Source organism: Rhinopithecus roxellana, chromosome 10 (assembly GCF_007565055.1).
Source record: "Rhinopithecus roxellana isolate Shanxi Qingling chromosome 10, ASM756505v1, whole genome shotgun sequence".
In the NCBI taxonomy this organism is placed as follows: domain Eukaryota; kingdom Metazoa; phylum Chordata; class Mammalia; order Primates; family Cercopithecidae; genus Rhinopithecus; species Rhinopithecus roxellana.
This window is the reverse complement of record NC_044558.1, coordinates 100730959-100756144: the sequence shown is the minus strand read 5'-3', so window position 1 is coordinate 100756144 and position 25186 is coordinate 100730959. Positions and strand designations below refer to the sequence as shown.

Below are 25186 nucleotides of genomic sequence, written 5' to 3'. Positions count from 1 at the left end.
TGAGGCTGCAGTGAGCGGTGACTGTGCCACTGCACCCCAGCCTGGGTGACAGGGCAAGACCCTATCTCAAAAAAAAAAAAAGAAAAAGAAAAAAGAAAACGGGCTTGCAGATCTGGCTCTCCCTGATTCACTATGTGATCTTGGACAAACATGGCCCTTTCCCTGGGCCTCAGCATGTTCTTCTATGAAATGAGAAGGTGGGACTCAGATCTTCTGGCCCAAGTCTTTGATTCTACAGTGAGATTCATCTGTCGACCTCCTCTAATGATACAAGATGACCAGGACTCCAAGCCCAGCCACTCCTCCACCATGCCCAAAGAAGGACTTGGCAGCCCATTCACTCCTTTCCCAGAACTGAAAAGTCTGTGTATGGAGGCCCGGGAATAAGGTAACAGTAATACTGCCCTACCTTTGTGGAGGCTTTAACTCTATTTTTTTTTTTTTTTTTTTTTGAGACGGACTTTCGCTCTCGTTGCCCAGGCTGGAGTGCAATGGTGTGATCTTGGCTCACCGCAACCTCCGCCTCCTGGGTTCAAGCGATTCTCCTGCCTCAGCCTCCCAAGTAGCTGAGATTACAGGCGCCCATCACCACTAATGCGCCCAGCCAATTTTCTATTTCCAGTCGAGACGGGGTTTCTCCACATCTGGTCATGCTGATCTCAAACTCCCGAGCTCAGGTGATCCCCTGCCTCAGCCTCCCAAAGTGCTGGGATTCCAGGCGTGAGCCACCGCGCCCGGCCGAGGCTTCACCTCTTTAAAGAGACTCCACATCTGCCGGTTCCCTTGTTCCTCTCATCTGTGGCAGATGGGGTAACATAGATCTTATCTCTATTTTCTATCTGAGGAAAGTGAGGCCCAGAGGAGGTAACTGTAAAGGACCATGATGAGCATCCAGGAATCTCCATTCCCATCACCAAAGCAGGAAGGATGAGGTCTAAAGCTGCTCTGCCAAGCTGGAAGGAGAGACATCATCCCAACGCCGTCCCCACCGCGCCCCCCTGCGGTTCAGGTCAAATCTTAATAGAATGCAATGCAAGAAGAGCAGCTCTGATGACGGGCAGGGCCACTCCTCTCCCTAGGCAGGTGAACCCTGAAGCCCCTCCATGGGACTCCGAACTCCCTGGAGCAGTTTAAAAACCACCGCTCTGAGAGGGGATCCCACTGGGACGGGATCTACTGTGAATGACCACAGGCTGTGGATTGTTCAAGTACCACCTCTTTGGGGCCCCTCAGGTACACAGGGCATGTGGGAACAGCATGGCAGCCGCCGATACTGCTGCAGCGGGGTGCACTTCTCACAACTCCCGCTTCTGCTGGAAAAATGGCCTTCTCAGGAAGGTCATCCTTACCAAAATACAGTTACCCTCCCCTCTCAGAATCTGTGCTAACACGGACAACTTCTGTTGCTGTCTCACACATGTAGGTCATCTCCAAAGCTACAGACAAACCCTCATTTATCTGCATATGGGATAAGGCAGGCTGGATCCCTTATGGGTCACGTGGGCTTGTTTAAAGAGAGCAGAAAATCATCCTCCTGAAAGGTAAGTAATACCCAGATTGGGGCCTCTTTCACAGAGGGCTGGCACGTAGGAATGAATTAGGAGGCCCCTGGCACGGGTGAAACCACTATACTCGTTCTCCTCCCAAATAAAACGCGTGAGACATACGATTTTCCATTGGGTGTGGTGATCTGGAAGCAGTAGCGCCGGTCTTCGCAATCCACGGCCATTACTGAGCAGTTGTCCAGGTCCTGGATCAAACCTCCAGCCACGGCTCCCCTGGGCTGACACATCAGATTCCCGCCTTGGGTGAAGAAATAAAGCCTCTCCCAGGTGGTAGTGACCAGCCCTGTTTTGCTGTGAGTTGTGTTTTAAAAAGCCCATTAGTACCAGAAAGCACCAGCTGCACCTCTAAGTCTTGCTACCTCGTTATGGGTACTGGTGGCATTTTAGAAATAATGTGTTTCTTTATATCATTAAAGTAAAACTGCCCATTCAAGTGGAAAGAGCAGCAGAAGGGTACAATTTAGCTGGAATGATCTGGGAGATCATGGGCTCTGCTTCCAAGGGAGATACCAGTCCCAGGGCCGACTGCCCGCACTGCAGCCACACGCTGACTACTAAACCAGGAGATGGAACTAGAATGAGTCCGCCACCATTAAGAACTGAACACCTGGAGAATCATTTCTCTGAGACCTGGAGCTGAGCTGCTCTGAATCTACTCAGGGTTGCCTTAGCCCACAGCACCCACCCGTCCTAGGAGGCTCTCAACAGATTTGCTTTAACTGAAGGTCCTTCTTGTTTTGTGAGCTGCTTACAAAAGGAAAATCTAGTTCCTGGCAAATAACAACAGAACCCAGTGGGTTTTGTACACCTGCAGAACTACAGGGGACATTTAGCTTGTGATCGCTGCAAGTTCACAGACCTTAGAGGTGCTCCAGCCTGCTAACAGCTGGCAGTTCCTCTCTATGGACCCTCCACTGGGGGTTTTCAAATACATTTACTTGGCTCAGTATTTACGGAGTAGCAACTATGTCCAAATTTTCCTGTCCCAGTAATTTCCCCAAATGGCAGTGGCTGACATCTGAGTGCTCACTGCCTGGGAGGGATGAACACATTCAATCTAACTTCATAAAGCAGGTGCGGTTATCAGCTGCATTTTACAGATGAAGAGATCAAGGCTCAGCCCAGCTGGGCTGATTCCAAAGTCAGTGCTTTTCACACCACACCATGACAACATCCTTTGTGCTCACAGAAGCACTTAAACCTGATCATCCCTTCCATTCAAAATGGACACTTAAAGACCTGAGTGGTAAATGTGTGACCCAATCAGTATGAATCGAACTGACTCAAAAAGCCTCCTGACCCTGCCTCTGGCTCGCGGGTACGTCTCCAGCACATGGCTCTCACCTGCCAGCTGGTGTGGGGGAAGTGGCATGACGGGATAAAAAATGTCAGTGGTCCAGGACGGCAACAGTTAAGAGTGGCCTGTTTGCACATGGCCACAGTGACCACAGGCAAGGGTGGGCCAGTGTCCTGCAGTCTGCAGCACCGGGCTCTTAGAGGACTCCTTCCAGCCCCATCTCTTAGCGCCTGGGCCCCAGAGGTTTCCTATGTTGCAAGTGGGAGGGCTGCTGTGATGGGAGTTCTTCCCAGTCTCACCCGCCCACCTCCCTCCTACTTTAATGGGGCATGTAAGATTGCTTTTCAGCCACTTCTTAGGGAAAACTGATTTCAGAAAAAGAGGCAGATGGTGGCATTCTCACTTTCTGAGATTAAGGTAACCAGCCTTCTGGATGAGGTTCCTGTTGATCTGTGGTGCGGCCACATCAGAGTCTGGAGTGTAAACAGATTCATCAACAGAAAGGAATTCTTGCTGGGACACCCGCATCTTTTCCGCCTCGGCTTCCAGTTCTACCTGAATGCTTAAGACAGAAGGTGTTGGGTCAGTTACTCACTGCTGGCCAACCCAGCAGTACTAAGAAGCCACTGGCAGCCATCACTCCACCCCCGCCAAGCTTTCGGCCTTACAGATGCAGCTGCCAGCCTCCTACAGGGCCACAACCCTCTACCCTTAGGCCCTGAAAACTATGAATCACAGGGACTCAATTTTGCAGTAGTAAATGTGTTCATATGACTGCTGTTTTAAAACAGAACCTAAGGAATGCCACTGACCTATGCTTGAACCCAGCTGAACAGTTTTGCTGCTGACAGAGGTATCCATGCTCAGCACCGATGATGCACATTTTTGGAGAAAAGCTTTGAGAAGCCCATCCTCCAGGGCTGCTCACACAGGCAGCCTAAGCAAGTTCCAAAAAGGAAGGAATGAAATGGTAGTCAGGCCTCCCCTGCTCTTGTTTCAGGCAGGAGCGGTGCTGACAGGAAAATGACCAGGAAGTGGTACCAAGGTGCAACCACAAAGCCAAAGGCAATGCCTTTTGTTTTTTAACAGCCACAGATCTGCCCCGAGGCTGCATGGGCTAGCAGGCCGAGGGCTGCCCACACAGGGGTAAGTGGACAGATGGCCTGGCTCTGGGACATTAGCCCCTGGCTTTCATGGAGGTATGTGCTCAGGTGTAGAAATGGTGGCTGCCCTTTACCCCTACTAAGCTAGACCTTACCAGGCCACCCCACCCAGTTGTGACAGTCTGCCCAACAGGGCCCATCCATCTGGGAAATCACACTTTAGAGGGGGTGTTCCTCTGCACTGTGTTACAGGAGACACGGCAATCACAGGGTTAAAATCAGAAGCAAACAGGGGGCCAGTGTTTCTCCACGTGAGCACCTCAGGATTCTCTCTCTTCTGTAATTAAGGAATGTTGGCTTGGACATTCCGTATTTCCCCACTCTCTATCTATCTGTCTGTCTGTGTCTGTCTGTCTGTCTGACTAGACTCTTGCTTTGGCTCACTACAACCTCCGCCTCCTGGGTTCAAGTGATTCCTATGCCTCAGCCTCCCAAACAGCTGGGATTACAAGCATGCACCATCACACCCAGCTAATTTTTTATTTTTAGTAGAGAAGGGGTTTCACCATGTTGGCCAGGCTGGTTTTGAACTCCTGGCTTCAAGTGACCCACCCACCTCAGCTTCCCAAAGTGTTAGGATTACAGCCGTGAGTCACCACTCCTCGTCAGCTCCTCGTCTTTAATGCAGCTCAATTTTGGCTTTTCTGACATTTGACTGGGATGATGGGGGACTCTACCATTGGTGGCCTTAGGACAGGTAAGCTGGAGGACAAACTTGATTAGCTTCGCCTGCTTGTCACTGCCCTGGCTCAGAGAATGGAACGTGGAAGGCCAAGCTCAGCACATAGGACAGGGGAGAAGAAGGGGGGAGGGGAGAAAGGGAAGGAGGGACCAAGAGCCTGTCAAGAGCTCAGGGTCAGCTTTTATGGGTGAGAAACTTCTTTGAAGATGTGATACAAGAGAAGGATCCTGTCCCCAGAAGGACGCGGGCACCAACGTGGCATCTTGCGTACAACTCCAAGAGATTTTTAGTAGCTGACCTGCCTTCCCCTTCTCCCCTGCCCCACACAGACTCAGGCTCAAACAATGGGAGCTCATCCAAGGTTCCCGAGAACCAAAGGAACAGGGTTAAACTTAATTGCTTTCAACTGGTTCTCTTCACAGATTAAAAAAAAAAAAAAAAGCATGTATACACACACACACACACACACACACACACAATTATATATCTGTTCATCTATAGATATGAGCCGCAGAAAGGCAGAACTGTATCACTACAGGGTTAGGGGATAAAGAAAGCTCTGCGGGGTGGCTGGAAACCATGCCGTGCTATCTGGATTCCCACCACCGGGTTCTGAATCCACCCCCACCGCGAAAGCACAGAGCACCTGTGGCACCATCCCCCGGGGAAGGGCTGCACAGCTTCAAGGCCACCACCAGATCCTGCTCTGAGGCCTCCCTGGGTGGGCTGGCTGCTCATGCATGGCAATGCGGCAGCAAAACCACCCCTTGGTTTGGAGAAGAGTGGTCTTCTTTACTCACCAACATGAAATGAAAAATTATAGGAAAAGTAGCACTCAAAACAGTACTTTAGTTATTTGAATCAAGTACTGCAAGGTTCAGTTTGGAAACCCCACCAGCTGCCTGTCCCCTCATAGCTAAATACAGCTTGTCAGACAGAGGGGGTGACTGCAGAAGCAGCCCCAGCCTACACAGAGAAGGTCATGCAGCCCAGGAGCAGACTCTAACGCTAATGCCCGGTTGTGGTTCTCTCAGGACGGCCGGTGCGATACTTGGGTTGGCCTAATAATGGTTCATGGAAATGCTGACAAGAAGGGAAGACACAGGCTCTAAGATCTGCAGAGAGAGGAAACCACGACATCTCACACGCAGGGGCACAGATGTCCTCCCACCCATTCAGAAAATAATCAGGTGTGTGAAAACAACTGAGGCATAGATGATGGTTCTTCCAGAAACACAGAAGGCCGAGGAATTCTGAGAGTGAAAGCAGGATGAGGAAGAGACAGCGAAAGATGAGGGAGAGACGATACTTTTACAAAGTGGCCATTTAATAGCCTCTCAACTTCTACCTCCTCCTAACATTCCCAGGGGCTAAGAACCAAACAAATTAAAAGGCAAGAAACTGCAATCAGATTTCACAAGTTGGTTTCTAGCATAATTATAAATAAAAGCTACGTCACTCACTGCTGCCAATTATTCAGAGCAAAACAGCTCAGTGACTTTCAGGAAGGGGTATATGCTCTCGACTCCCTTTGCGTCTGTCTCATGTTCAGCACTGGTTTTTCTTGGGACTGATTATTTTTGGAGCATTTCAGATGGACTTCTACCTAGATCAGTTCCCTTGTTTAGCCTTCATGAGGTGTGGTGACATGCAACATCTTCAAGAAAATGAGCAACTTTCTCTTCATGTATCCACATGAAATAAATATCCTATTACTTCCATTTTGTCTGTTTGTCAACTCCACACACACACACACACACACACACACACACACACACACGGACCTATTTCTACACTCCAGAACTCGTGGCAAGCACTTGGGAAGCCCACGCCGTGCTCCGGATGAACCAAGCCTGAGGCTGCAGGGGCCAGGGCCCCCTCAGAGCTCCCCGTCATGGAAGCTGGGGAGGGCGGGCGGCAGGGCGGCCACAGCCTCCGGTAAGTGTGGCAGTTACTCAACTACTGAAGAGAGTGATGTTGTATTTCTTAAAATAAGCACATGCAGTTTTAAAAATTAATTCCAAAAAGGCTCTCTCCCTCCTTGGTCTATTATAAATTAATGCGCTGGTCAGAGTTTCCTGAAAACTGACAGCACTTCCACCTGCTACTCCCATGTACTCTCAAAGAAAGCCAAGAGCTCTTCTAAAACCACAGCAAAGCTAAGCTGGACTCCCAGGCACGTAACATGTGAAACTCCAACATTCACAACAAGAGATCCGGAGAAAACTCCGCCAGGGTGCCCCAGATATTTATGAATATTGGCAGCTAAGGTGAGGGCACTGTTACTGAGCATTTCTGGGGTGGACAGAGGCTCTGTGCGACCCTCCACAGTTAGAACCCTCCCCCCGACCTCCCAGAGATGTCAGATCAGCAGGAAAGGCAAGGGGCACACAAGAGCTGGCCGGAGTGCAGCATTACCTTTGAACCATGTCTGCAACGGAGGATAAAAAGCTGTCCATATGCTTGGAAAACATCTCTGCTCCCTTCTTAAAAAAGTTAATCTGAAAGATATAAAATATTCTGAAAATCATGCAGGGAAGTGATCACTGAACTCACTGAAGGTGAGACAGGCAGTGTGAGGGCAGCCATCACAGCCGGCTGGCCCGCCTCGCACGCGGCACTGGCAGCATCTCTACTGAGTCTACACCTGAACACTATGCACTTTGAAACTGAAACCACAGTTGCTGGCTTTGGGTGCCCATGGAAAGGATTCCTTACTTCCTGTGACTCCTGTCTAATATTCACTTCCCAGAAAGTCTGGGTCCCCTGACAAACCCTGGAGGGCAGGGGTATGGGAGAGGGGAAGAAGAACATTTCTGTGTATTAGTGGCATCTGCATCATCCCACCCTGAGCAGCTCCAGTTTCCATTCTTCTACAGCCATGACTTTTACAAATCTGCCCATTAGGTATGAACTGCTCCATTTTCTATGTCTGCTGGTTGAGAGGTAACAGTAACAGTTGCAAGCCTAGATGATAGAAAAGAGAGAGAACGTTCCGTGTGAGCAAGGGTATTCTTTCACACATTAACCCAGCTCATCTGTCTGACCTGGAAGCCTCTCTTTCCTGGCATGGCGGGCACCAAAATCGACCTCTGACCCTGAAGAGGCTAGCAGGTATTCTCAGCATAGTTCTGACGGCTTTGCATCGACTCCCCAGACACCCCGGGAAAGCACGTATTCTAATGTACTTAGTTATCACAGGTTAAAAACGGATGACTGTGGTCATCCTAACCCAGGTGATACATGCACGGGGCTGTTCTGGCCCCATGATCTTTGAATCATACAGAGATCACCACTGGAAATGCCATTTGGAACCCCTGAAATGTTAAATATCAAAATGAATATTAATCATTTAATATCATTAATCAGTTAAATCAGCACTCTCCATTTCCAATGGCACAATGTCATGGTGGCCTCTCTCTCCTTCACCTCCTTGAACTCCTTTGGAATTTAGACTCCTAGGCCATGTCTCAGCTCCTCTACTATTCTGCAAGCTCCTTAGGGCAGGGGCTCACATAATCCCTAAGGAAAGTGGGCGAATGGATGAACGGAAGGCCAGGTAAGACGCCGGCTCTACAGCCACATCACAGCCTGTCCTGTCAGTATGACACTGGAGGTCACTGTTCTGTTCTCAAAAACCTGCGCACCGATTACAGAGCCTGTTTGCAGGCATGAGGACCGAACATGACTTCAGGGGGCTGGAGAAGGCAGGAATGGAGTCCCCACACCTCCACAAAGGTGGGTGGTGCCGAGAAGCCTGGTGAGTCTCCACCACATTTGCCTTCGTGAACAGCAGGAAGTGCTATGTTCACAGAACCATCAGCTCACAGAGGCCGGGGGTCAATAAACCCTGATTGCCAAGGTCGGATGAGGCAGGAGGAGAGCTAATGCTTCTGAATCATCCAGAAGATGACGCCACAGTGCCAGGTGACAAACTTGTCTAGGAGCAGGAGCTATTGCTTTCATCTGCATTTTAAAATAATCCATAGGGAAAGGGCCTACTTGGTCTTGTGTCCTGATATCTGGACATGAAAAACAAAAGATGCCATTCTCAGCTCTCAACAATGATGCTCCTGCCACTCAATAATGGTGGTGTGCTCTGCTGTTCCCCCAGGACTGGGGCTACATGTGTGCTATGGTACCCATAGCTCCTCTTCTCCCTCTGTGGCCAGAGAACTCACTTAGAGAGTCCAGGCCGGGAGCAGTGAAGTAGTCCTTGGTCATGAACAAGAATGAAATCAGCTGGTGTCAAGCTTGTCCTGTAGGCCTTGCAGGACACCCTCTTATCAAGCAAGTTCTACAGCACTGACCGCTCAGGACTGGAGCTGCTCATCCTTCTGAGATGCTAGATCTGAGACCCTTCCTGACCCTCGGGCTCTGACTGAGCAAGGTTATGGTCCAGAGGGATGGCGTCAATCCAGGAGGGGTTAACTGAAGAGAACAAAGAGAGCCCTGGCATTCTCTAACACGGCGAGGCCATCCGCCAGCTGCGATACTTCCTGCAGGAGATAGGAGGGCAACAGTATGAGTTACTGCACACCTGTGTACACAAGTGCCCACCATAAGCACCTGGACAGCTCCCAAGATCTGCTGAAGACTGATGTCCACAGCCGGGTGGTGCTACTTCACTCAGATGACACAGAAAGACTCCATCGCTCTATTTAAATATCACTTCCAGACGCATAGGCTGACTCTAGTGAACTCACCATTCAACAACCTAACAACTAGACTAAAAAGGAAGACAACTGAGCTTGGGTATTTTCCGAACCCCTTTCCCATTTGCCCTGAGGGTACTGTGCTGGCAGTGAGCAGCACTTTTTTTCTCTGAACAGGAAATGGGTTAAAGCTCTTCTCTCATTCCCCTTTTTGTTGAATGACACTGACGTGAGGTTTTTGTTTTTTAATATATGTGCCTTAAAAACGTATTACAGAAGTATTAGATGTTCATATACCAGGTATTTTTAAGTTGGTGACTTTCTTAACAACATTTTGCTTCCTCACATCCCCTTCTGTTCCTAGATGGTCAACTGAGAGAAGATTCCTGGGTGCCTTTCTCACGGGCCAAAGGATGGCTCTGGAGACAACGCAAGTGAGGCAAATGCAGGATGGGGTGGAAAGTGAGGGGCTGGTGCCATCAGCCTCACACTCACAGTCACTCTTGTCCCTGCCACACTGGTGCCACTGCAGTCAAGTCCCCATCCTTAGAATAGAGCCTCTCAAGATAAATATTCAGTCAGCCATTAAATAGGAGGATAGAAATCCAATAAATACAGAAGACCTCATAAAGCACTGGCAGCGTTTCCCCATGCCCACATGTTTAGGTGCTGGGGATCACCTAGGAGAGGTGCCGCCTGAGAAGCCAGCAGAGGCGGGCCTTACTACAGAGCAGCAAGGAGTGCCGGGAGTCCTGGGTGACAGTCGAGCTATCCCAACGCCGGCTGGAGCTGCTTCTAGGATAGCTGCACCCAGCTGGCTTTCATTTGGATTAGAAAAAACGGCCACATAGGCTCCTCCCCAAGACAGGCCTGGGACCCAGGCCTCATTTCCCGAACATATGGCCTAACTCGAGGCCAGTACATCTCCAGCTGAAGATGACCCAGCTCAACTGGAAGCTGTCCCAGTGCTGAATCCTACAAAGTTGCCAGGGAGATTGTGCATCTATATTTCTTTCTATGATGGATGATGCTTCAGTTTCTCCTGAGTGCTCTCTCAGCAGAACGCCACAGCTGGCTTAGGTTTCAGTCCTCAGGGAGGGACTCCCCTACCTGTCCGTGGGCAAAGCCTATCATGGGCTCCATCATGGCCATCCGCTTTCTGTACTGCAGCGCGTTGAGGGCACAGTAGTACTGAAGGGAGGAGAGGTGCTGCTTCCGCCGGGCTGCAGCCACCTCTTTTCCGACTTCGGTCTTCACCTGGTTAAAAGGTGAAAGGAAAACTTCAAGTTGTCTACTGTACCTGACGTTTCTGTAAAAGCGTACTCTTCAAAACATGTGCGTTTAGGCATTATAACCATTTTTGTGACAAATATAATAAAACACAGATAAGGCTGCACCTCAACTTTCTAAAAAATCCAAATTAAAAATATGCAAGAAACAGCATCTCAGTGCTCATGAGGCCGCAGTGAGGTGAAGCCAGTACTCTCCTGCGAACAGTGCAACGTCAGTCCTACAGTCCTTCAGGATAACTATATGGCGGCATGCACTGAAGAAGGCCACAGACATTCTAGTTCACTCATGAGAATGTATGCCAAGGAAATAATTTAGCCCAAGGAAATCATGTAACAGAAGTAAAAAGTTATATGTGTGAAAATAGTCAATATTATCGAGAGTAGAGAAGGTCCTGGAAAGCATGGGTTAAAGAATCAGAGTCAACACTTGGGGAAGGAGTTCAAGTGACCTGGGTGATAAATGAGTCAGAGGAGGCAGCAAGCTGAAGTTAAAACCCCTGTGTGATCATAATCTTACAATGGCTCTAAGCTGGTGTTTAATAAACCAGTTTGAGAAGACAGAATAGAGAAGTGGAGGTCTACTCATGAGATTAGGAAGGAATAATTTTAAAAGTCCATGTATATTTAAAAAAAAAAAAAAAGACACTTGTGAATTTTCATGCCATAAATTGACAAGAGGAAGGCGCGAAGGGCCTTTATGTAAATAGAGTGAAAAACGACCTGTAAAGTGCTCTTACCTTCTCATTCTCCTTTTTCTTAGGCAGCCTGCTGTATTTGGCCATTGAGAGGTCATGCTCTAAAAATAAACAGACATCTGAGCATCTAGGAGGGTCAGGGTCGAAAGGGAAGAACATTCACTGGGGGTCTCCTCCCCGCCACAGGAAGCCCACACACACACACACCAGGAATGGAGAAGGTGCCTACCATTGCTAGCGAGTCCAAATAGATCCTTTAAAGTGCTTACTTCTGAAAAGGAGAAAAGGGACCGTCTTAGAGCAATGAAAAATAAAACATGCCTACCCAGAGCTCCGCACCTTCCCCCCAAAATAAGAGAATATGCGTGCAAGAGAAGCCCCTGTGCCCTCGGTCCCCAGCTCTCACGGGCCTGGCCCAGAGGCTGGGACCTGGGCTCCCTGGAACATATGGGCTTCAACCATGCCCCACACCCAGTGACCCTCACGGCCCGAGCAGCCCTGAATCTCCACATAGTGCTCAGGGTCTGTGAGGGAAGAGGGCACGCCGGGGAGGTGGGCTGGACAGTGCAGTGGACAGGTACTTTTCATGGAGACCTGGAGTATAAACTTAAGTTCTGATGCCTCAGCCCCCAAACAGAGTGTCTTAATACATCTTTCTACAGCCAGAACCTAGAAGCTTCCTGTGTTGCCATTTTAATATCTGACTTACTGGAGTCACCACTGGCCAAAGGAATATGGGGTGCTTGTATTAATGAAAACTGTGACACGATCTAGCATACTGTACTTGCGACAAGCCAGCACCAATAACTATTACTCCAAGTGAGTGCCACGCCCACCATGCACAGAGATGGCTGAATCAAGCCCAAGACCAAAAATGCAAAAAGATCATTGAGAGCAGTGACTGTCTGAGGTTAGAAACTTAAAAACACAACTACTGACACCTAAAAGAAAGTGATACTTTCTACAATTCTAAAACAATCCATTTTCATTCTGTCAAACAAAGCAAAGCCATTCACATCTATATTGGTTATACTGGTTTTCAATTTGCCTCCAAACTGCCTCCAGCTTTTCAATTCTCTTAGCGTCATTCACGCTCTGTTGGTATCAGGCTGCTTTCTGCCCTTTCCCGCTTGCATTTTTCTTTTTCTCTCTCCCATCTTTTACTTCTTGTTGGAGTCAAGTTGTAGGTTTCTTTACTTATCAATGTTACGTAGTTTCCTTAATATCTCTTGCATTCTCTTCATTCAGATTATGTACTTGTGTTGGTGAGTAAATAAAGGCTGAAAAATGTAAGCTAAACCACCACTGTCTAGGCAGATGGCGGGAGCAGAGGGGAGGTCAGATTCTAATTTGGTCTGGTGTTGACTCAGGTATGACCTGGGGCCAAATACTTCAAAGGGATGTCCTGGTGGCATCAGAAAAGGATGTTTAACTTTTTTCAAGATACTAAAAAGATTCCTTCGTACTACTAATGAGCAGTTTTATTCCATTTAAAAAAATCACCATCCTGGGCAAATACTACTCATCCACATTTGGGGTCACTCTGCATTAGCGGAGGCCACCGTCATGAATGCTGCTGGGCACTCTCAATTCTAGTTCTGCCTCCCACAAGCAAACCTGAAAGACATACATCTGACAACACAGGTCTTAGGAGATGATTATCTTCTTTCAAACGGACTTGGAGTTTGTTTTTCAAATGACATCCCACTCACTTCTAATGATTTTATTTAGAGAAAACGCTTCAAAAAAAATGCTAAGGCATTCAGTGAGGACTGAATAATCAGCAGATGACTGCAGCAAGCATGTTTTAGCTTCCTATGCAATGATAGATGAGCAACACTAAAAAGCACTAAAATTCCTGCTTTGTTTAATCAAGGTTTCCCTTTATGCAAGCAAATGGATGTATTACTTGTTATTTTTTATTCATTAGGTTTTAGTGCTGCCAAACTGATCTTAAGTAGAGTTTATACCAGTTCTATCATTGTTCCTTAGCCTCAAGTGACATGAACACAGGGGATCTCAAAGCAAGGGGGGAAAAGCTTCACCTTTTTTTTTTTTTTTTGAGGTGGAGTCTCGCTCTGTCGCTCGGGCTAGAGTGCAGTGGCGCAATCTCGGCTCACTGCAACCTCTGCCTCCCGGGTTCAGGCCATTCTCCTGCCTCAGTCTCCCAAGTAGCTGGGACTATAGGCACGTGCTACCATGCCCGGCTAATTTTTTGTATTTTTAGTAGAGACGGGGTTTCACCGTGTTAGCCAGGATGGTCTTGATTTCCTGACCTTGTGATCCGCCCGCCTCGGCCTCCCAGAGTGCTGGGATTACAGGCGTGAGCCACCGCGCCCGGCCGATCTTCATTCACCTTTAAGACTTGTCTTTAGATTTACTGCAACCTTTCTCCGCCTCCAACCCTGCCGCAAAAAAAGTTTAAGGTGATATATTTTTAAAGAGTAAGTACTATACTGACCAGACGTTTTAGCCTTCTGGTTTAGGCTCTTTTGGGGCCAGCGACTTGTTTATATCAGTGTTCTAGAAAATGTAATTCTTAAACTCTAAGTCATAAATACTTTCAATGAAGAGAGAATAGGACTAGAAAATGTGGAGACCCTTTTCTAACATCAGCTAAGTTTTTTCAAGATTATTCATTATTTTTTATGTGCATTTTGTGACTACCCTGATTTCTAAGAAATATAAAATTGTCCTAATGCTTTATTTTAATTGAAGAACCAAAATTAGTCCAAAAGGACAACTAAGTTTTCTTACTCTCAGATTCCCTTACTCACTAACTGGGAGTTCCGTAAGAGCAGCCCCAGCGTCTAGCACAAGGAAAGCAAGGTTCCTATCCCGTCTTCCCCTCTCCAAGCCCCCCACCTTCCATTCCAAAGCATTCACGGTTCCCCCAAGAACAGCATGACTTCACAAATGTCCCCTAACCTGGAACACGGCCTTAATGTCATTTTTCAAAACCCAGCTCAGAGATCACCTTCTCTAGGAGGCCTTCCCTAGCACACCTGTCTTCTCATTGGCCTGTGACCTCCTTTAGGTGAGCCGGGAACATAGTGGGAAGTCAGTAAAAGTTCGCTAAATTGAACTGCTCAAAAAGAAAGGCATTTCTCAGCGATCCACACATTTAAAGAAAGTAATGCAGTAAGAATTATTAAGTGCATTACATAATATTTTGAAGGTAACTGGCATTGAACTCAACTACTTTACCTGTGAGATCCTTTTCTCGGAATTGTATAATAGGTAGAACCATTGTGTCTGCCAACTGTTTAGCCAGCTCTGTATGGAGAACATTAAGCTGAAAGAAAGAGAACGGTATTCAAGTAAATTAAATACATTATTATTATTGACATAGTCTCGTTTCACCAAGGAATCACACTGAACACTTCTGTGTGGTCACACAGCGCAGACTTCCTTAGCAAACAAGTACCCTTCATAAAGCAGTAAATGATATTGGCCTAGAAGCATGAACAATGAAATGCAAGGTTCTGACTGACCAGGGCACCAACGAAGCTTGCTAACAGAGTGTGTGGGCCCGTCGTTACCCTGTTCACCAGGCGGACTCTGCTTCTTCTGTGTTTCCACTCTGGGCCCCACCCCACTGGAGAATCGGAATGCCTGGATGTGCCTGCAGAGAACACAGCCAGCTGTCAGTGCTGGTCATGGCTCAGGACCTCGCCAGGGTGCTCGGCTCTCTCACTCTCCAGGGAGGCTGAAGCCACACCTGAAAGACGGGCCTGCTGGAAACCTGCTCGCCTGAAAACCACAGCCAGCTATGGGCCTGGAAGAGACTTTGGAGAAAGAATATTCCCTACCGGCTGGACACGGCAGCTCACGCCTGTAATCCCAGCACTTTGGGAGGCCGAGGCAGGCGGATCACGAGGTCAGGAGATCGAGACCATCCTGGCTAGCACAGTAAAACTCTGTCTCTACTAAAAATACAAAAAATTAGCTGGCGTGCTGGTGGGCACCTGTAGTCCAGCTATGTGGGAGCCTGAGGCAGGAGAATGGTGCGAACCCAGGAGGTCGAGCTTGCAGTGAGCCGAGATCGCACCACTGCACTCCAGCCCAGGTGACAGAGTGAGACTCTGTCTTAAAAAAAAAAAAAAAAGAGCCAGATTTCAGACCTATAGTCTAGAAAAGGACCTTTCTGAGAATAAGATGATTGCATTAGGATGTGATGCTCCTCACCAGATGATTTTAACAGCTCTTGACTCTTTTTCCCCTTCTACCTCAAGAACTCAGTAAATTCTAACTTTGCAAATTATCTAGGAGAAATAAAAATCATCCCTGTCAGTGCATCTTTGAGTACTTTTTTGTATGCCAGCTATGCTTAATACTAAGGAGTTCTCACCCATTCTGTGAGTTAGGTATTATTTATCATCACCACTTTACAGACATGCAAATAGCTCTCCAAATCCAGAGGACAAATAAATAGCATAGGGGGCTTTTAATCTGGGGCTGCTGGGATCTAAGATTCGTTTACTTTCCACTACCTAGCCTGGGACATAGAATGTGTCCTTTATGCTCACATGTTTGGGAATCTGGACGTCGGCAATGAATACAGTGGAAGGGATTTTCCCACTAGATCACAGACTTCCAGATATTTTGGGATTCCTGCTGAGTGACTAAGGGGAAATCACCCAGCAATCATTTTTGGATTCAACATGTGGCAAAGTTTCCTTTACCAGTACTGGCAGGCATGCATATGCATCAACCTTCTGCACATGCATCTCCCAACAGATCTGGTCCTTCGAGGCTGTGGCTTCAGAGGCCACTCTTATAAGCTTAAAGACTTGCCTAAGGTCAACCATTTGCCAGGCCAGGTAGCACCGGGGCAAGCTGCTAACACTTTCCCTATCGCTCAACCAAGTCGAAGCATGACAGCTATATTTTGGGGGTAACAAGGTAAGACAGCCATGCCAGTAATTGCCTTCAGAACAGAATGTGCTGACTACTTTTCCAGAATAACTTCTATAAGAAAGGTACTGTGTTTCATTAACAGTTAACAGGCTCTGTGCTGGATGCTTTGATAGACATTATTTAATTCAATCAATATAACAGCCCAATTAAATGGGCCTTTCTGATGCCATACAAGATGGAGAAACCAAAACTCAGAAAGATTAAGTGGCTTTCCAATGGTTATGCACTTCAGAAACTTCAGAAATGGTACATTTCCCAGCCACTCATTTCCTCCCCAAGAATGAAGGGCGTTATGTCATCAGCTTTTAACGTGGGGCTTTTGAGCTGTGAGTTGTACAGGATAATCACTACTGACCAGAGCACCTTCACTGAGAACGGAGGGGGCACGCACCACCTCTCACCACTTTAGCATTGCCATACAGAAAATGGGGACAACAGCATCTCCCTTGCATGGCTAAGACATGTAAGGACAAGACAGTGACATGAACAGGACACACTCAGAGCAAGTGTGCCTGGCATATGTGCTCGGTCTTCAATCAGTGGACTCTAATGACGATGACATCCTGTCTCAGGTGCACTCATAGGAAGTGGTCCAGAAACTCTGCTTTTAGGGAAATCACCATGCATGGAAATCTCTGTGTGACTTATAACATGGAAGACCTCATTCCAATGCATTCTATTAGATATAAGCCACATAAATCTCTACTTTTTGTTGAACTCTCCTTTAATTTCTGAGTCAAATAAATTGCCTTAAAATTTTTTCAACCTGGCCGGGCGCGGTGGCTCAAGCCTGTAATCCCAGCACTTTGGGAGGCCGAGACGGGCGGATCACGAGGTCAGGAGATCGAGACCATCCTGGCTAACACGGTGAAACCCCGTCTCTACTAAAATATACAAAAAACTAGCCGGGCGAGGTGGCGGGCGCCTGTAGTCCCAGCTACTTGGGAGGCTGAGGCAGGAGAATGGCGCAAACCCGGGAGGCGGAGCTTGCAGTGAGCTGAGATCCGGCCACTGCACTCCAGCCCAGGCGACAGAGCGAGACTCCGTCTCAAAAAAAAAAAAAAAAAAAAAAAAAAAAATTTTTTCAACCTGGTTTAGGCCCAGGTAGAGAAAACAGCCCCAAAAGTTACTCTCCTCTTCCCAGATCTAGGCCCCACCTGGGCTAACTGCTTTCACTCTCTGGGTCTTTACATCAAAAGGTTTGTTTGGAAACTCCCTGCAGAGCTAACCTTCCAGGGTGCCATGATACTACCTGGAGCAACCACACTTCCGGTCGGGCACAGTGGCTCACACCTGTAACCCCTGCACTTTGGGAGGCTGAGGCGGGCAGACCACCTGAGGTCAGGAGTTCAAGACGAGCCTGACCAACATGGAGAAACCCTGTCTCTACTAAAAATACAAAATCAGCTGGGCGTGGTGGCGCATGCCTGTAATCCCAGCTGCTTGGGAGGCTGAGGCAGGACAGTCGTTTGAACCCGGGAGGCAGAGGTTGTGGTGAGCCAAGATCGTGCCATTGCACTCCAGCCTGGGCAACAAGAGCAAAACTCCGTCTCAAAAAATAAAAAATACAAACCACACTTCCATCCTTTGGGAACTATTCACTCCCTACTAAAACAATCATCATTCCTGTCCACAACAACGTGGTTCTAAGTAAATATTTTAAACTGGAAATCTTGCTTCTGGGGTTTCAACAACTAACCGCATTTCCTTAGCAGCTCTCTTCTCAAGGACACATGTGACTCCAGGGTGCAGTCCATTGCTTCTCGCCGTGGGTTATCTTTCCACTGTCAATCAAGAAACACTCTTCTTCCACCTTCCAAAAATCACTTTTGCTCCTCTATAATTACATCTTCTATGTACCTTTTATCCATTTCAACACATTTGAGAGAGAGCCACAGCATCTGAGCTCATGATATAATAAAAAATATGTATTTGGTCTTTGCCCCCAGTTCTTGGCATAGAGCTCTTAAAACCCTTGTAATTTCCTGAGCAATAGGGGTGCTAGGAACATATTTTGTTATAATATTTGGTCTTTGACTCCAGTTTCTGACACACAGCTCCTAATCCTTTGGAATTTCCTGGGTGATGGGAGTGTCTTTTGTTCTGATGAGGCAACTCCTGGTGGCCTCCAGGATAGGGGCTGGTCACCAGAAACACCAAACCATGATTACAAGCTTGGGGCTTTCAGCCCCACCCCGTCTTCCCAGAACAGGAGAGAGCCAGAGGTTGATCATATCTATGTGATGAAGCTGCCAATAAAAATGCCTGAACTGCAGGCTTTGGAGAGCTTCCAGGTCGCTAAACACCTGGCAGTGCCCAGAAGGGTGACGTCCCCAGAGAGGACATGGAAGTTCCATGCCGCCTCCCCTGTACCTTGCCCTATGTATCACTTCATCTGGCTGTTCATCTGTGTCCTCTGTAATATCCTTTAAAATAAACTGGTAAATTTAAGTGTTTCCCTGATTTGTGAGTCAATTCTAGCAAATAATCAAAGCCTGGGGGGGATGTTGCAGGAACCCCCAGTTTATAGCTGGTTTGTCAGAAGTACCAGAGGCCTGGACTTGCAATTGGCATCTGAAGTGTAGGGGAGGGGGTAGTCTGGTGGCACCATGCTCTTAACTTGTGGGATCTGAGGCTATCTCCAGGTAGATATGTCGGAATTCAGTTAAATTGTAGGCCAGCCAGCTAGTGTCACAGAATTGCCTGATGTGGGGAAAACCCACACTTTTTGGTGACCAAAGTGTGCTGAGTGCTAAAAGTATAGAAAGAGAATAAGTTTGTCTTTTTCCTACTGTTTAGTAGGGTAGAGGACAACGTCCAATAAAAACCATATGACGTGTTCACTTTTATATCTCCAGTGCCTGGAACAGCGTCTGCTAAATACGAGGTCATCAGTAAATGTTTGTTGAATAAATCATGGCTTGTTGAACTGGTTTGTTGAATAAATGAAAATGCAATCAGTACAGTTTTATATGAATGTTAGTTTCTCACTTTGTAGTATCTACTGCAGATCAATAACTGGTCAATTAAATGGCATCTGCACATTCCTTTATATTTATTCTTTATCATGATTTTCTGAGTATTCGAAACTCCTTAAAAGATGGAACTATTTATATCTACCTAATTTTGCAGAGTTCTGTCCAGCACTAGTAGCATCTGAGTTCTCATGTTTTTTACAATTAGAATTTATGCACTTTTCCTATAATACCTGGTTTTGTTTTGTTTTTCTTTTCTTTTTTTTTTTTTTTACAAATATTCCAAATGTACTGTACAATACAGCTATAAGAACAGTTGTATTAAACCCTTTGTAGTAAGCTAGGCATGGTGGCCCATGTCTGTAACCCCAGCACTTTGGGAGGCTTAGACAGGAGGATCCTTTGAGGCCACAGTTTGAGGCCAGCCTGGGCAATAAAGCAAAAGGCCATCTCTACAAAATTAAAAAAATAATAAAAAACCCATAAAAATAAACCCTTTGTAGTGGGTTGAACTGTGCCCCTTCCCTAAAAGATATGACCACCCAGAACATGTGAATATTTGAAAAAAAAGAGTCTCTGCAGATGTAATGAAGGATCCGGAAATGAGATCATCCTGGATTGTCACTAAATCCAATGCCAAGTGTCTGTATAAGAAGAGAAGACATGGAAGAGGAAAAACATGAGGGGTACAGGGGATGTAAAGCCAGACTGGAGTGATGCTGCCACAGCCAGGGAACACCTGGAGCCATCAAAAGATGCATGAGGATTCTCCCTGGAGCCAATGGAGGGAGTGTGGCCCGGCCAGCACCTTGACTTCAACCTTCTGGCCTCCAGCACACCGGGAGGGGATAAAGTTCTGTTGTTTGAAGCTACCTATTCATGGCAATTTGTTTTGGCAATCTGAGAAACTAATATACTCTCCTTCGGAAACTGAATTCTCAGAAATCTTTCTTTTGGTCTATTCTTCATATATATTGCAGCCTTTCCCCTCAAACCAGAAACAAATGTAATAGTTAGCGTGCAACCTATTCTATGAAAGGAGCCTTGGAAGATCAACAAGTTGAGATACCTTCTCAGATATTTAAGTAGATATTTAAAAAGGGAAAGTGGGCCAAAATAACAACAAAACAAAGTTCAAGAAAGAATCAAATACAAATTTTCTATGTTGCTATCTTACCTCATCCACCACTTTGGAAAAATAGTGGAGTGTTGAAATTACTTCTTCATCACCTTTGCCAAGAGCAAAGTTCTAAGACCAAAGAATAAAGGAGCAGGTGTTAAGTGAATGCCAGGGAATTCAGCACGAAGCATCACCTGCAGAACACTACCCTCCCCACCGACGTCCTTTCTTCTCCAAGAGCACGTCCTGTCAGAAGTTCCTACCTGAAGAGGGAGTCACAGCTATCCCCTTCGTCCCGCCCGCAGGGTGCACTCATCTGACCCTCCGTGGCCATTCCTTTCTGCCAAACATATTTTTTTACTTTCAGTGTTTATTTCCTGGAATTGCTAATGTTGATTCACTTGTAGTCCCTTGAAGATTCGGAACCCTCAATGGCAGTTAATTACTTCTAGAGGCTAATTAGAATACCTCATAAACACTGTGGGATAATCACTGATTTCAATACATCAATGGAAGGGAAAAGAAAAGACAAAAAACTATGAAGAAAATGAAACAAATAATTTAAGTCTCTAAGGATGCCTTTGGATAATTCCACTTAAGAAAGTCCTGAACACAGCAGCATCATAGGCCACATAAACACCAAGTTACCTGTTTTTCATATGCCAGCAGTTGCTTAGAAAGCTGTTGTGTGGCCAGGCACATCTCATTCTGTGGAGAGAAGAGAAAAAGCAAGTAAGATTAGTCTAATGTATACAAAGTCACTGAAAAATGCCATCTCTGAGAATCCCTTAAAAGGTAATATTGGCTGGGTCCAGTAATACTGGTAAGTATTACTGTAGGTGCACACCTACAATCCTAGTACTTTGGGAGATTGAGGCAGGAAGATCACTTGAGACCAGGAGTTTGAGACCAGACTAGGCAACACAGTAAAACTCCATCTCTGCAAAATAAAAAAAAATTTAATTATCCAGGCAGGATGGCATGCACCTGTAGTCCCAGCTACTCAAGAGGCTGAGGCAGGAAGACCCCTTAAGCCCAGGAGGTTGAGGCTGCAGTAACCCATCATTGTGCCACTGCATTCTAGCCTGGGTGATAGAGTGAGACCCTGTCTCCAAAAAAAAAAAAAAAAAAAAATTATGAAAGAAAAAAAATCCCTTTCCAGCAGATGTAGCTAAAAAAAAAAAAAAGGAAGAAAAAAGAAAGAATATGTGTGTGCCTGTCAAATAATAAAATGTTTTGTTCAGACATTCGGAAAACAAGACCAAAACAAATCAAAAGGTTAAAGCTTGCTATTTTATTTTTTAACCCTTTACAAATGACTGCTCCTTTTGGTCATTCAGTCCATAAAGAAATGTAGTGAGCAATTATAATGTGCCAGACATTCAACAAGGGCACAGTCCCTGTCCTCATGGGACTTTTTACGGAAGCAGGCATCAAAAAAATAGTTACAAGTGTGATGAGAACTGCAAAACAAAAATACTGGCTGTGTTGGGAGGCTCTGACAGACAGTCTCCAGGGAAGAGATGTTTTAAGCAGGCTCCTGAAGACAGACTAGGAGTCAGCCATGGGGACGAGCTTTCTAGGAGGCGCCAACACGTGGAAGAAGTGCACTGCCTGTCTGAACAGCTCTGAAGTGGAGCACGGCTGGAGCAAGAGCTGTGCGCTTGGAGGCCAGATCAGGCTGGGAGTGAGGCAGTGGGAAGGTGTGCAGGCCCCCGGGGCCCAGGCTCACACATACCGGAAGCACAGCGGGGACTGAAGCAACATATGACAAGGTCAGATTCCACCAGGCTTAGAACACTCACTGGCAATGATAGATGGTAACAGAAGCACAGCTAAACCTACTGTCCCAGAAAACCCAAGGAAGCCCTACTCTTCAAGGAAGCCCTGGGAGGCCTGTTTTGTGCCATTTTCACCAGCCCATACTGCTCATTTTCCTCTCCTCTTGTTTATTCCTCTAATCTCTGGCTACACCACGGTTTTCTACCACTATCCTCCTACCACTGATGTGGGCAGCCTAGAAAACTTGTCTTACATTTCTAAAGCTCAGTTAAAGCTTAAGATTCAGGGTTTATTCCTAAGGAGCACAGCCACTGGGTCTGACGTGGCACAGATGATGGGAGGACACTGGCCTACCTTCTTGGCCTCGGCCTCCACTGGCTATTTCTCCTGGGGTGGTTGTTTCTTTAAGGCTAAGGTCTGAGCTCTGCAGGGGGTTATTTTATTTTTCCCAGTCCTATTTGGCAGAATACAGCAGAGCTAAATCCTACCTTTTTTTGGCCCTCTTTGCAGACGACTAGCCAACCTGTTCCCTGACTTCCTGCTCTGCTCTAAGGAACAGACATTAATAGACCAGGAAATGTGGCTCTTTTTCCTCAGAAAAAAGTCAGACAAATACAACAAAAGTGCCTGGCTCTGACATCCTACTGGTGTTCGACTCCTTTCAAAACTAACCAGAAATGTGACTTCTAGCCACATAGTCAAGAATCCAGCAAGCAGACAAAGCCACAAGCACAATGTCCTTCATTTAGACAGGAACGTCCAACAGTTCTTAGCACACAGCAAGCTCTCAGCAAACGTTTGATGAATGAATGAATGAATGAATGAATGAATGAATGAACAAGGTTAGAAGATTCATGTAAATTCCAAGTTTAAAACAATACCTGAAATCATGGGGTGAGGGGAAAAATCCTTCCTAACCATACAAGGAAACATCACAAATGAAATACAATACGAAGCGATTGGCCAGGGCCTACTACCTGTCAACCATCTTTAGCAGTGTTGTTTTGAAGATCAGAGTGCATGGGAACAAACGTCTTATCTCACTCACTGGGCTGATACTCGGCAATGACTGAAAATCTTGTGCTCCTCCTTCCTGAGTTAGCAGCAGACGGATTCATTCAAGCTACCTTGGGATCTGCCTGAGAGCAGCACCATGTGGAACATGATTTGCAGACCCCCAGAATCATTACAACAGCAGCTGACATTTACAGAGGGCTTAATTCATGCCAGACCCTATGTTAAATGCATTCTATGCACGACCTCATCTAATTCCAATGACCCTGTAAAGCAGGTTCTAATTAACAACTCAATTCTACAGATGAAGAAACTGAAGCACCGAGAGGTTACGCCACCTGTGCACAGCTACACGGCTGATGAGTGGCAGGGCTGGGATGTGAACCCGGAGCTGTTCGATTCTAAAATCCACACTCCCAAATGCTACTAAGATCCCCAGTTCTACTACCAGGCAGGAGAGGAGAAGGCCTCTGCTCTATACTGGAGTGGGCAAACTTTTTCTGTAGGGAGCCAGAGAGTAAATGTTTTTGGCTTGTGGGCCATATGGTCTTTGCCACAACAATTCAGCTCTGCTTTATAGCACAAAAGAAGCCAGAAATAACACGTAAACAAGTAAATGTTGCTTCATTCTGATATAACTTTATTTACAAAAATAAGATGCTGGCCCAAGAGCCATGGATTACTGATCCTGCTTTGTCATCAGATGTCTCAAATACCCATTCTTTTGCCACACCCTCTGCATGAGGCTCTCTTAAGCTACACATTTCAGATCCCAGGAGCTTCTACTCTTCTAATTCATTCTTTTCTTTATTTTAGTCAACTCTAAAATGTCACTTCCCCATATATGCCTCCTTCAGAGACTGGTCAACACATATACCCACCCTCCAGTCCTTCCAAACAAGCAACGACCATGGGCCGCTAGAATTCTTCCTCAGAACTTACTGGCAAGTGCTCCAAATGTAATGGGAAAACTTGCCAGGGAACTGCCAGCATCAGGCTGTACCCAAAGCTCAAGGGGAGGGCACACATGTGCCACCCACACAGCCACACAGCTCCACCTCTGCTCAGGGAAGAAGGGGCACAGCGTGCAACACACAACAGCTGCCTTCCAAAACGACTTCGAACAACGAGACTCTCCGGGTCTCTCCCAGAAATACCATTTGAAAATGCTGCGCCGTTTTCCTAGTGTAATATTTCAGGCTGCAAGGCCAGCTACGATTCTGTGCAGCCAGTATGAGTTCATCGGAAACCAACACACTTCCAACACGGCCTGCCACGGGCCCTGAACAGAGCACATTGTGTGAAAAGTCTTTCAAATGAGATCAACTTGAATCTTACTCATACTTACTCTACTGTATGCAAAAGTTGTAGGAAATGCTTTACCAACATCAGCTAATGAATCCACGCCCTGTGCCCTGTGAGGTAAGGCTGCAAAAATATCTCTGCAACAGGACTTGCAAAAACTGGAGCCCGAGTGAGGAGTAAATATTAGCAATAACATCAATAAAGATAGCTGCTAACCCTGAGTCTGTCCCAAGTACTTGATGTTGCTATTAAATGTTTTTCATATATCATCACATTTAATCCTCACAGTGCACCATGAAGTAGACACTATTATCATTTCCATTTTGTAAATGAGGAGATTACGCTTCAGAAAGGATAAATAACTTTCTAAAGCCACGTGACTAGTGACTAGCAGGCAACAACTCAATGCAGGACTCGAAATCAAAAGCCCATATTCTGACTATTATGCTATTCCAATCTAAAGTCCAAAATTGTACCTACTCGATACTCTGATGGGCAGGACTTGAAGGGCCCAGAGATATGAAGCTAAGTCCCACACTTTTCTAGGGGTAGAAGAGCAAAAGAGGTGGCCTACAATGGGAATTCTCAATGGAGTTCCATGAACAGCACTGTTTTGGGCACTCTGGGCTGCTCTGGCTGCCATTTATACTATGCACCGCTTTGTGAGAAGCCTCAAAAGGACACCCTGAGGAGGATTTGCCGACGGCATCTCCCACGCTCA

The 25186-nt window shown here is 46.5% G+C and overlaps 1 protein-coding gene across 4 annotated transcripts in view; it reads right to left on the bottom strand.

Moving 5' to 3' along the window:
• Positions 1-25186, bottom strand: part of APPL2 (adaptor protein, phosphotyrosine interacting with PH domain and leucine zipper 2) — a 62315-nt gene that overhangs the window by 21037 nt on the left and 16092 nt on the right. For all 4 annotated transcript variants that reach the window (XM_010375350.2, XM_010375352.2, XM_030938302.1 and 1 more), the window contains 9 exons: positions 21013-21072; positions 20422-20493; positions 14557-14644; positions 11579-11620; positions 11392-11450; positions 10473-10619; positions 7126-7208; positions 3266-3424; positions 1668-1856 (listed from right to left, as the gene is read on the bottom strand). In XM_010375350.2, coding sequence (XP_010373652.1) covers positions 1668-1856; positions 3266-3424; positions 7126-7208; positions 10473-10619; positions 11392-11450; positions 11579-11620; positions 14557-14644; positions 20422-20493; positions 21013-21072 — 899 coding nt within the window. The remainder of the gene's footprint in view (positions 1-1667; positions 1857-3265; positions 3425-7125; positions 7209-10472; positions 10620-11391; positions 11451-11578; positions 11621-14556; positions 14645-20421; positions 20494-21012; positions 21073-25186) is intronic.